We start from the raw sequence: 12,985 nt of genomic DNA on the forward strand, positions 1-12,985 counted from the left end.
GTCAATAGCCCTTTAACGTTACTGGGGGCCTTTTGTTCAGCATGGACATCCTTAATTATTACAGAACCATGATGGTTCAGAATCATAATGAAGATGATTTAGCAATAAGCATTCTCTTAATGTTACATCAGTGTAGAACACAGGGGATTTTTGCATGGATGGTGCATGTAAGGATGAAAACTCAAAACTTACTTCTGCTTTTCCAGTTCATGCTTGATTTCATCTAAAAGCAAGGGAGAGAGAGAGAAATTAACACATGAGCTCATATCTATGTCAGACCTCAAGCAGAAAGTGTGCTAATTCATAAAACAATTAAATAAAATTGGTATTCACATGTACATTAGGGTGTTAAAGTAATGGGCTGCTTGCTGGACACTAGTCTTTTCACATATTTAGATTATGTGTTCGGTAGAAAATCAAAGTGAACTGGAGGATGAGGTGGAAGTAACATCTATCACAGAGGCAGCAATATGTGCCCTAATACTGCCAAAGCAAAAAACGCACACACTATCCCTAATAAACAAGACACAGAAATGAACCAGGACCAGTTGTGCTTTCCATTAAAGGTAGTAATGAGACTGTAGGGAAAATGTGTCTATTTCTCACATAAGCAGAAAATGGCATCCACATTTATAGCTGAAGTGCTATAAACTTAAATTAAAGCAATGATTCACCCAGAAATTAACATTTGTGGGACACAAAAGGAGCAATTTTTGCTAAATGTGCTGGTTGCTCTTATTATGCAATCACAATGAACAGGGCCTGGACCTTTCAAGCTTCAAAAAGGACCAATGCACTGCATAAAAGTTATAAATACTGTATGAATGCTTGTGTGTATGAAAGCCACTGATTCCTGAAACTTTTTCTGCATTCTGACAGACTCAGGACTGCAGATAAATGCTATACTTTAATCTCTGCATAACTACACCTGCAGATTGTGAATAACAATGAAAATATCCCATCTCATCTGTCCAAAGCAGGCAATTTTAGGAGAGTACTACGATGCATGCATGTGATGCTGCTAACCATTGTTGGGTGTAATGCGTGTGACTTAAAGCAAGGGATTACTGCTCATTTTTAGGTAATTTAAATAAATTACAGTCAAGTACTTTCGTTACATATGGTAAATAACTTCAACAGTTGTAAAATCAATATTGAAATTGAAATTTGAAATCTAAATTAACCTTCTAAAGATAAAATTGAATGCAACGTCTTTAACCCTCTGTGCGTCAGCTCGTTTACTTTCAGTTTTTCTTGATTCACAGAGAAACCTGAAATACTCAGATACAGATAAGACTAAAATCAGTCGAATCTAAAAAGGCCTACTTTTATTCGTGTACACTGACAAAAACAACAAAACATTGTGCTTTTGCAAAATAAACAAAACAAACAGGGTGCACTTTCTGGCGTCTAGGTCTCCGTGACCAACTTTCTACACCCACGTACTCAGCGAATATTTGACAGAGGCATGTGAAAAATGTCTATAGAAAGCTTCTGTCTACTTTTAAATGAACTAATTCAAATAGAAAACCAATATTTTCTGATTATGTAATCCATATGAAACTGTACAATCTTTCCCGTATATAAGCTAATTTTGATTGTTTTTTAAAGAAGTCCTGCAATGAGGAATTTACCTCAGAAGAACAGTGTGATCTGACATGGCTTTATTCAGCAGAGAAGATAATTTATGTAATTTATTCTTACCTACATTAGTTAACATGTTATTTTTACATAAATACCTGTATGGATTTTCCTAGTTGGGCTTTTCCTGAACATCTTGCCAAAAATGTGAAGTTAAACTTTTAAGCTTTTTTGTTATTCAGATATGTTGTTTTTCAAAGTATTTCTATTTTTTAACCAAAGAAGGTTAATTTTTTTTTATAAAATTTTTTAAGTATTACAGTTGTTTGAAAGCTAAAAGGCTAAACTATTCTATGTTTGACTCAGATTGAAAAAATAATGGCTTTAATTTTATGAAGGTTTTTTCTATTAAGGGATTTTAAGATGTAGCCCAATTACCGATTTGAATAATTAAGTTACATATTGAGTAACTAAGTTACTTTTCAGACAGAGTTATTAGTAATAGTAATTAATTACTTTTTGAAAGTAATTTACCCAACACTGCTGCTGACGTAAAACACGCATGTGCTACGCTTTGTTTTCAAGCAGAGGAATGCACACTCATGTGCTGTGGTACTCTCTTGAATATGCATTGGAAACTGACACGGAGGACAGGAAATTGTTGAATAAAGTTGTTTTTATTTTCTCTCCACAGAAAAAGTAATCTCCTAAATTCATAAAATTACAGTTGAACCACTGATTTCACAGACTATTTTAAGATTGTCCTTATTACCTTTCTGGGCCTTTAAATGATACTCCACCCCAAAATTAAAATGTTGTCATTAATCACTTACCCTCATGTCGTTCCAAACCCATAAAAGATTTGTTCGTCTTTGGAACACAATTTCAGATATTTTGGATGAAAACCGGGAGGCTTGAGACTGTCCCATAAACTGCCAAGTAATTACACTGGGATTTGTTTTCTACTTTATTTTACACTTTGATTTGAGAGAAAACACATCCTTGTGTCGCGGCTGACACGGAAGAGCATACTTTATTATTTCTAAAATGGCGCTACGATGATGTGGGGAGAGACTGAGGAGATGACTTGTTGAATAAAGTCGTTATTTTTGTTTTCTTCTTGTACAAAAAGTATTCTCGTCGCTTCATAACTAGGGATGTTGATTTCGGTTATTTTTCCTAAATGTCAACCGACAATCGTTAACAGATTATTAGCAGTTAACCGACAAGATTATTTTAAATGAGAATTGAATTAAATTAGAAAGGATAAGTGTCTGTGACCCGTTAAAAATATAAAAATTTGTTTCTCTGGGATTAATTTTACATGCACAAAAAGCAACAACAAACAGAACATGAGATTAACATGGTCTTCATATCGCATCATGCACCTACAGCGCTTCTGTGAACGGTGAACAACATAATAAAGCTAGGCAATTTATAGTGAATAAATAGGACTATATGAGAAATATATTTTTAATTGAATAATAAAATATGAAAATGAATGAAACATGCAGTTTCAGTTCATTTTTATGCTGTGCGAAAAAAAAGAAAAAAAAGAAAGAGGCATCTTATTTTTCTTTAGGCTTATTTTATGCACAGAGATTTGTTTTTATTGTGAATGTGTCTACAATTCTGATTATCTTTATGACTAAAAGGAGTAGTTGATTCTAGTGTTGTCACGATACCAAAATTATTGTTTCGATACCGATACCTAGACAAGAATTGCGATTTTGATACTTTTTCGATACTTTTCCTGAAAAGGGAAAATACACTCAAATATCATTGCTGTGCTTTATTTTAAAACTGGGACAACATTCTAATCATATAACACACTAATAAATGAACATATGAACAGCAGATATATTAAACATTTGAACAAAATATGAAATATCAAAATATAAAAAATATAATAGAGCAATGACATTCAAGGTAAAGAAAGAATAAATTTAGCAGCATTATCTCAGTTATCATAAGAAACATAAGAGTAATAAATTTATCTTGATTCTGAACTTTGATTAAAAATATGAACAGCGATTAAAGTGAGTCAGAAGTCAGAAGATTGAATGTCAAAAGATAAATAATATCAATTTAAGCAATGGCATTCAAAAAAATAAAAATAATAATAAAATAAAATACAATTTAGCAGCAATATCTCAGATATTGTAACTTATTCTGTCAGTTGTGCCATCTTTTCTTTCAGAGGAGAAAACTCAGCCAGTGAGCTTTAATGAGCATCATCTTTAGTGAGCGTCATGTTTTTCTACCAGTCTACCAGTATCTACCAGTATCACTTGTGCTCGCTCATGCAGTCTAGTGATGCGCGGGTCCCGCGCATCAGGAACATCACAGAAGATACGTTGCTACTAGACTCATATTTCTTGTTCACTGAATTTCCTCCCTCCATAGCAGCGTGCGAGCGGAGAAGCGCAAGTGGAAAAGCACTATTAGCAGCGCATGCACAGCTCGTGAACAGCTCTGTGAATGGTTTCATCCTGTCAGAGTTACTCAAGATGTGACGGAGCATGTGATTTATTGAATGTAGTAAACCCATAAGCCCTTTACTGAACGAGTTCGAGAGATCTTCTCATTCGTGAATAAGTTGAATGAACTGATACATCTCGTTTATGAACGAAATGGCCAGTGAGCCAAGCATGTAAATCTCGATCAGCAATCAGCAGATACAAAGTGCAGTTATAGGTGCTGTGCAGATACGCTCATATTTAGCATACAGAACATAACTCCACGTTTAATCGCCAATTAATGTGAATATTATATATGAACTGTCTGACCAAAACAAATCTCTGTAGTGCTTTTTTGCCACTTGCATGAGGAGAAAAAAACACTCTTTCAAATCTGGAACGCAGTCATTCTTTGAAGTATCGATACTAATAAATTTAGGAATCGTGACATTTTTAATTTCCAAGTATCGCGATACTTTTGAAGTATCGGTGCACCGTGCAACACTAGTTGATTCCACTGTTAGAAGGAAACAATTCAAGTGATTGTGCTGACGCTGCATGCATCACACAGTTAAGCTTTGCTACTTTGACAATGCAGCCTGTTTATTCATCATAATAAAATACAGTCAGTCAAACATATTGGGAAAAACACACTGCTCAGTTTAAATATGTAATTAAAATTCTACTGCCATGATGTTATGCATAATATTTTGTTTAAAACTGATATTGGAATGCGAGTGAAGTAGGCTATAATAAATAATAATTTTAATAAATAATAATTAATAATACGTAAACATTTGATTTTGTGTCAAATTAGAGACCTGACGTTAGTTTCATTTTCTTTTTAGAGTAAATGAATTCGTTTTGGCTTGTCGTTTATGTTGCTAGAATTTCTTATAGGCTAATTTTTATTCTTGTTCTTTTTTAAATAGGCTACTGTTAATTGAAAAGATTTGTTTTGGAGTGAGGGGAACTAAAATAGCATAGCTATGTTTACAGTGTTTATTATAATGTTACACATTACATTTCGCGTTGGCATTAAGACTTTTTCTGAATGAAATAATAAAATATGACTTAATAGGCTATGTGATGTATGTTTTTTTCTCTTTTTAAAAAACACAAATATTTATACACGTAGCACAGCGCAATTTAACAATGCAGCAAACCTTTTTAAATATTCGGATTAATTACTGAAGATAAATAAAATTAAAAAATGACTTTTTAAACCTTTTAACTGATTGTATTAATGGGTCAAAATTCTTAACACTCGGTTAACCGGATACAATGAACATCCCTAATCATAACATTATGGTTGAAACACTGATGGCAGATGGACTATTCTGACGATGCTTTTCATACTTTCCTGGACCTTGACAGTGTAACTTATATTGCAGTCTATGGGACAGTCACAAGCCTCCTGGTTTTCATCCAAAATATCTTAAATTATGTTCTGAAGACGAACAAACTTTTACGGGTTTGGAACGACATGGGGGTAAGTGATTAATGACAACATTTTCATATTGGGGTGAAGTAACCCTTTAAATGTTTCAGTTGTTGTCAATGCAGGGACAGAAAGCTCTCACATTTAATCAAAAATAGCTTAATTTGTGTTCCAAAGATGTACGAATGTCTTACGAGTTTGGAACGACATGAAGGTGAATTATTAATGACCGAATTTTAATTTTTTGGTGAACTATCCCTTTAAACGGGATGAAGAGTCAAAACCTCTTGGTGAAGATTCCTTTAAATACACTATCATAACAAATCTTAAAATCAGTTCCCAACATCAATTTGTAAATAAATTGTTCTTTTGTGCTTCGTCTTTTCAATGAATCAGCCGATATGGTTCACAAGACGGGTCTGAATGATTCATTCATGAATTGGACAGATCTAGTTCTTGAGTTCAACTCACTGTTTCAGTGATCACAGCAGATAACAGCTCACTGAAGGGGAAAATTATCATCAATTATCATGATCAATCTTACATTTCTCACACAAAACTACTCAAAACTATCTCTTTCGAATAACAGGAAAACCGCAACCAATTACATTGTTCAAACATTTCAACCCGTTCTGTCAGGAAAAGTCAGTCATACAGAAAAAAAAACCTGAGCAGCTGAACAGCTCTGTGAATGGTTTCATCCTGTCAGAGTTACTCAAGATGTGACGGAGCATGTGATTTATTGAATGTAGTAAACCCATAAGCCCTTTACTGAACGAGTTCGAGAGATCTTCTCATTCGTGAATAAGTTGAATGAACTGATAGGGCTGCACGATTCTGGATAAATTGAGAATCACGATTTTTTGATGTCATATAGAGATCACGATTCTCCTACGATTCTTTATTATTATTATTACTATTAACATTATCATTATCACAAGTATATAAATTAATTATTTTATTTTGCAAGGATTCTTTAAATTGATCAAGTGTGACAAAGACATTTATAACAAAATATTTCTATTACACACAATTATTGTTCTTCTGAACTTTCTATCAAAGAAACCTGAAAAAAATCTACTCATCTGTTTTCAACATAATAATAATAATAATAATAATAATAATGTTTTTTTTGAATGGCAAAACAGCATATTAGAATGATTTCTGAAGATCATGTGACACTGAAGACTGGAGTAATGATGCTGAAAATACAGCTGCACACCACAGAAATAAATTACATTTTAAAATACATTCAAGTGAAAGCAGTTATTTTAAATGGTAAAAATATTTCAAAACTTTACTGTTTTTGCTGTACTTTGGATCAGATAAATATAGTTTGGTGAGCAGAAGAGACTTTAAAAAAACATTACACATCTTATGGTTCAAAAACTTTTGACTGGTAGTGTATATATAATATATTTAAAACCCCAGTTTTTTTAATATTAGAATGATGAAAAAGTTGTTTAGGACACTGATTCAACGACTCACTCATAAACCTACTACACTTGTTTCATTTCTGGATGAATCAGCGTTTTTGAACGATTCTCTTGAATGAAAAATTAATTCATTGACAAATAAATTAAGACACTTGTCGCCACCTATTGGTGAAACAATGCAATCGACACAAACGTTATTTAAAGCGCAGTACTTTCAAAAGGGGATTTGTTATATTTTGATCGCTGCCATATAGACATCAATGTTTATATTTAAACTATAAACTTTATCCCAGTATTTCTGTGATAATATAAATGACTGTAAGACAGATATAATACTGTGTAGTTGAAAAGACTGTTTGTGAAGATGTTTCTTAACCAAACATGTTAAGAGCTCTCTCTGTGTCAGCAGTGCGCGCACGGATTTGAATGATCCGGTAAGACTTTGTCAAAGGTTTAACAGACTCGGGGAATCGTTGTCTTTTAGAAATGAGATCGAGAGGGTGTCTGAATCGAGATCGCGATCTTTTAACGATTAATCGTGCAGCTCTATGAACTGATACATCTCGTTTATGAACGAAATGGCCAGTGAGCCAAGCATGTAAATCTCGATCCCGATCGAAAACCGCAACCAATTACATTGTTCAAACATTTCAACCCGTTCTGTCAGGAAAAGTCAGTCATACAGAAAAAAAAACCTGAGAGTGAATAAATAAAAATATTTCCTTTAAAATAAACAAGGTTACTGGGATGAGCAAGCTGCTTATATAGTTTTTGGTGGCTCTGAAGAACGATCAAAAATATATCCTCCTTATTCATTATCAGACAGCCATCTGCTCACAAGAAGGTACAGGAAACTGAGCTTATGCAATAACATTTCACAAGACGCACAACATTTTATGAACTTTTTTTTTTTTTAACCTGTATCTGGCTACCTGTTATACTCAAAAGTGTTACATGTATCCAGGCAGCACATCAAAAGAACACCAACTAAATAGTGCTAGCTAACTGAAACTACCTAAGCCATTGCCTAGCAGTGAATCCGGGTGGCCAGTGGACTGTATAAATAGGTCTGTATGTTTATCAGCCTCGTTCACTCACATGACAGGGTAATGAGGGAGTGTCTGTATGAATGACGTGTTTCAGAGAGCATTCAAACAAACCCACTAGGAAGTAGCATTACATTACCAGCCAAAAGGATGAACACTACAGCTCTTCACCGACTTTCAATAACAAACCTCAGACATACCAAAAGACGAAACAGCAGTTTTCAATAAAATGCATGGGGATCTTTTGTTCAGATTAAAGTATTTTTAGATTGACACTTCAGAACAAAGGTTAGAGTTCGGAAAAGCTCAGTAAGAAACTAGATCCTCCAGTCTCAACATGTGCTCATTAACTTTGTAAATAAGTAACGCAGCTCAGACGGGACGAGTCAAATGAGTCTAACCTGCATATCCAGCTCATACATTAAAAAAAGGGACGAATACACTGGGAAGTTATTGAATAAAACTGGCAAAAAATAATTAAAAGGATAGTTCTTAAAAACTTTCATCATTTGCTCATCCACCGTGTCCATACAACATAGCTCAATGGTGACCAAAACCATCTGGTTCCCAACATTCATCTTTTTTGTTCAACAGAACAAAATGGCATGGTTGGAAATGCATGAGGGAGAGATTTATGACAGAATTATAATTTCTGGATCAATGATTAATAACAGCACGATGTCGGACTGGAAGCCTCAAAGCCAATTTATGGCAAATTGTGCAATGTAATTGAATGGTGACTGATCAAGCCAGGTTTAAGACAACTCTTTGCGTGTTAATAAATGATTTTTTTTTTTAGAGTGAACGGTTCCTTTAAGATGTTACTCATCCTCCAGATCGATTCTTTAAATCAGTGAGTGATCTTTAATCGATTAGGACCCAGTAAATTACCAATCTGTCAAAGTTGATAAAACAGCAACAAAATCGGTAGCTTGTTGGTTAGCAGCAGATTCCAGCAAACACATGCTAACAGCTCGTTATAACCAAAACACGAGGTGCTGGAAACACAGCCAATCGTTTACTCAGCTGCCAACCTCTCGTTCATAATAATGTTACATTATAAAGCCTATTGAAAGAATGACAATTTCAACTTGAAACACAACGGAGTCCTGACATCTGACGCGCGCTGGAATGACTACAGCTCGCTAACCAGACTTTAACCTTAGGATTTCAAGGGGGCAGTGGGTGATCTCTGTAGTGTGTTTGAGGCCTGAGGCCGGTGACACACTGGCTGCGTGGCGTGAGCGCCGCGTGTCTGAAGCGTCCCAGAAGCGTCCCATAAGCGTGGCGGATTCTGTGTCTTCACACACCAGAAGCGTGCCTGACGCGGCGCTGGCGCGCTGCTGCTGTAGAGGAAGACCGTTGACAGACCAGGCTCATGTCTTCATTACAACAATATATACTTTTTTCTACACAGCTACACCTACGCCTACTGATAAAGGACACCTTCAAAAGTATCGACGGCGAAATAGATTATGTTTGACAGGTGCAATATTTGAAAATCGATAATTATTATTATTATTATTTTATTACATTTATATGTGAATTTATGTCAACCTATAGACTTTCAAATATCAAAATATCAGGAATTCATATGTATTTGTGTACAAAATGACATTTGAACATATTTTCCTATTATATTTTGCCTGGAAAAGCTTCCAACACGCGCGCGTGTCGCGGTAAAAATAGGCGTCGGTTCTATTTCTAGCAAGCAAGCGTTTGGCGCGCGGCTCGAGCCGCGCCTGAGACGCGCGTCTCACGCAGGCGGTCTGTATGCTCTAACCTGTTGACATGGGAGCCGAATAAACCGACACGCCACGCGGCTGAGACGTTTGCGCCACGCATCCAGTGTGTCACCGGCCTGAGAGGTTAAAAACAAAAGCAGCTCACCCAGCGCCACTTGACAGGCCTTGCGCAGCTGTCCGTGCTGGCTCCTCTTCAGCTCCTTATCCGCGAGGATCTTCTCCAGCGCTCGAGACAGAAACATGCTCTTGGTGCTCAGGCTCTCTGTCTGCGTATGCCGTCGATGGTTTTCCAGCTCTTCCTGTTCTTTCATCTCTCGGTAGACGTGTTAATGTAGTCCGTCAGGCCGTCATCGCTGGCCCGTTCCCTGCAGTTGGGCAGGGGTGTGAGGTTACCAGGAGCGGGCCGATGTTGTCGCTGGTTCAATCGGGGCCAGTTGGACGCTGCTCTCTCAGCACTGCGTCGCCATGTTGGCCACACGTCACGTCACGTGACCCACAGGCTCTTACACTGATGTGTACATCCAGAGCACGAGCACGGTTCGGCTGAGGAGGAAATCAATGGGTCCTGTGTTTAGTGGGCAGGTTGTAAATAAAGTTAGTAAGTTGGAATGTGTGTGCTCTGTCATCATATATAGATAGATAGATAGATAGATAGATAGATAGATAGATAGATAGATAGATAGATAGATAGATAGATAGATTCAATCAAAATTATTCAACCCCCTTGACCTGCAAGACATTTTGCTGTGGAGAACAACATTTTATGAAACCAGTTCAACAAAGGCATCAGTAAAGTATTAGAAAAAGTTTAATACACTTTTGAGTGATTCTGAGAATGGAACACTGATGAATCATGATAAAATTCAAATTGGCTCTAAACATTCATGTTCAAAATTATTCAACTCTCTTTGTGCAGAATCTTTTATTCTTTAAAATCACCAGTAAACACTGTCTGTAATTGTTTAGAAGCTTCTGTCACATCTCAACTACTGTCTCGGCCCATTCCACACCTGAAAAAGCTTCCAGATCACTGATAATCTTTGGTTTTCACTTTGCCACTGCTTTCTTTAAATTCAACCAAATATTTGCAGTGAGAATTAAGCCTGGAGACTGAACGGATCACTCAAGTACATTCTATGACTGATCCCTGAACCAAGCAGTAGTAGATTTGGATGTGTACTTTGGGATGACTGTCCTGCAGGAAAGTCCATTGATCATTAGCTTCAGTCTTTGCACCAAAGGCATCACAATTCTTGTCAAAATGGCCTGACACTTTAAAGTATCCATGATGTCCTTCATAAAGTCATGATTTCCACTTCCTTCTACAGTAAAGAAACCCCATAACAGGACTGATCCACCTCCAAGTTTGAGGATGGAGATGGTGTTCTTCTGCTTATGAGCTTTGCCTTTTTTGCAGCAGACATACCGCTGATCCATGGGTCCAAAAAGTTACAGTTTGGTCACATCACTCCATACAGTATAACATTCCTCCAGAGCTCCACAAGTCTACACAAATGAATTTTATCAAGTTCAAGTTGGCTTTTTTTTCTTCTTGATCAAGAGTGGTATTCAGCAAGATGAACAAGTCTCAACATGAAGGCCATACTTGTCTAGTGTTCTTCTTACACACTGCATTGCTCTGATCAAACATTTTATGATACTGTGCTTTTTCTTCAACACCCTCCAAGGTTTTCTGGTAAAACACACTTTAAGCTAAGGAATAAGGCTGAGAGCTGTGTCTCCAGGAACTTTCAATGTCTTGGAAATCTTCATATAGCCTTAGCCTTTCTAAAGTACTACAATATTTATTCTCTTTAGCTTTCATGTGATCTCTGCTGACATTTTTGCTACTCAACTTTGCTTACTTAACATATGCATGGGCTAAAAGTATGTATGTGTAACAGCTCAAACTAATTCCGTTTTTAATAGTTTCTAAAGGCTTAATTGTGTTTTTAGACGGTTTTATTCCCCACCATGCAAATAAGTGATTTAAAAACAACAATGTTGAATAGGGGTTGAATAATTATGACTTGGCAGTATTATAAAAAATCTTATAATTTAAAAATATTACATTATATATTAACAATATCACTTTTAATATGCCAGTGAACTGTTATAGATGCAATTTTTATTTTATCCTGGGTCTTCAGAAAAGCTTGTATATATAAAGTACTGCAGTCTCTGAGGGGTTGAGTAATTTTGATTGCAACTGTGTGTATATATATATATATATATATATATACATATATACATATACACAGATAGACACATAGTTACTAATATGTACTTTGGACTTATTTGTAAATGTATAATATTAACTAACACATTAAAATGATACAGTGGGGCTCGAAAGTTTGGGCACCCCTTGCAGAATCTGTGAAAATATGAGTAATTTTCAAAAAATAAGAGAGATCATACTAAATGCATGTTATATTTTATTTAGTACTGTCCTGAGTGAGATATTGTACATAAAAGATATTAACATTTAGTCCACAAGACAAAAAAAATTGCTGAAATTATTAAAATAACCCTACTCAAAAGTTTGGGAACCCTTGGTTCTTAGTACTGTGTGTGGTCACCTGATGATCCTCGACTGTCTTTCTGTTTTGTGATGGTTGTGCATGAGTCCCTTGTTTGTTCTGAACAGTTAAACTGAGCAGCGTTCTTCAGAAAAATCTTTAAGGTCCTGCAGATTCTTCAGTTTTCCAGCATCTTTGCATATTTGAACCCTTTCCAGCAGTGACTTTATGATTTTGAGATGCCCAAACTTTCGAGCCCCACTGTATAAAACAATAAATGACATATAGTGACCAGACATGCTTGAAAGGAAATTTTAGAATAACATTTGTGTTATCATGTGACCTTCCTTGTACCATCTGATCTGTGTATTTAAGAAACAGATATGAATAGCTCAAACAGGTTGATATTTTGTTTTTCGATATTATCGTAAAAACAAACTTTTTTTTTTAGTCACTAACCAGCTTTGTAAAGAGATGCTTTTTTAAACAAAAAAAATCATAAATCATGAGTGTTTTAACTTGTGCAAAGGTAGATATTAAAAAATAGAAAAACAAACCTATTTATGTGTTAGATCAGTTGTACAAAGCTACAGTGCTGAAGCAGGAGACTGCTGCTCCATGCTTTAACCACAGGGTGGCCTCCTGACATCAGAGTTCAGCCGCTGAGATTTACTGCCCTACACCAGAAAACTGACCTGACATATACGGTTCAGTTTATTAGAAGGCTAAAGTAAAAGTTACATACAGTGTCCAGTTGT

At 35.8% G+C, this 12,985-nt stretch overlaps 1 protein-coding gene across 2 annotated transcripts in view; it reads right to left on the minus strand.

Moving 5' to 3' along the window:
* Window positions 1-10,261, minus strand: part of LOC127944529 (brefeldin A-inhibited guanine nucleotide-exchange protein 2) — a 33,677-nt gene extending 23,416 nt beyond the window's left edge. Inside the window, exons 1-2 of one of the 2 annotated variants that reach the window (XM_052540530.1) lie at window positions 9,854-10,261; window positions 193-223 (exon numbers count right to left, since the gene is read on the minus strand). In XM_052540530.1, coding sequence (XP_052396490.1) covers window positions 193-223; window positions 9,854-10,019 — 197 coding nt within the window. In that variant the 5' untranslated portion in view covers window positions 10,020-10,261. The remainder of the gene's footprint in view (window positions 1-192; window positions 224-9,853) is intronic. The other variant, XM_052540531.1, reaches the window with a different exon arrangement.
* Window positions 10,262-12,985: the final 2,724 nt, after the last annotated feature.

Source organism: Carassius gibelio, chromosome A23, assembly GCF_023724105.1.
Source record: "Carassius gibelio isolate Cgi1373 ecotype wild population from Czech Republic chromosome A23, carGib1.2-hapl.c, whole genome shotgun sequence".
Lineage (NCBI taxonomy): Eukaryota > Metazoa > Chordata > Actinopteri > Cypriniformes > Cyprinidae > Carassius > Carassius gibelio.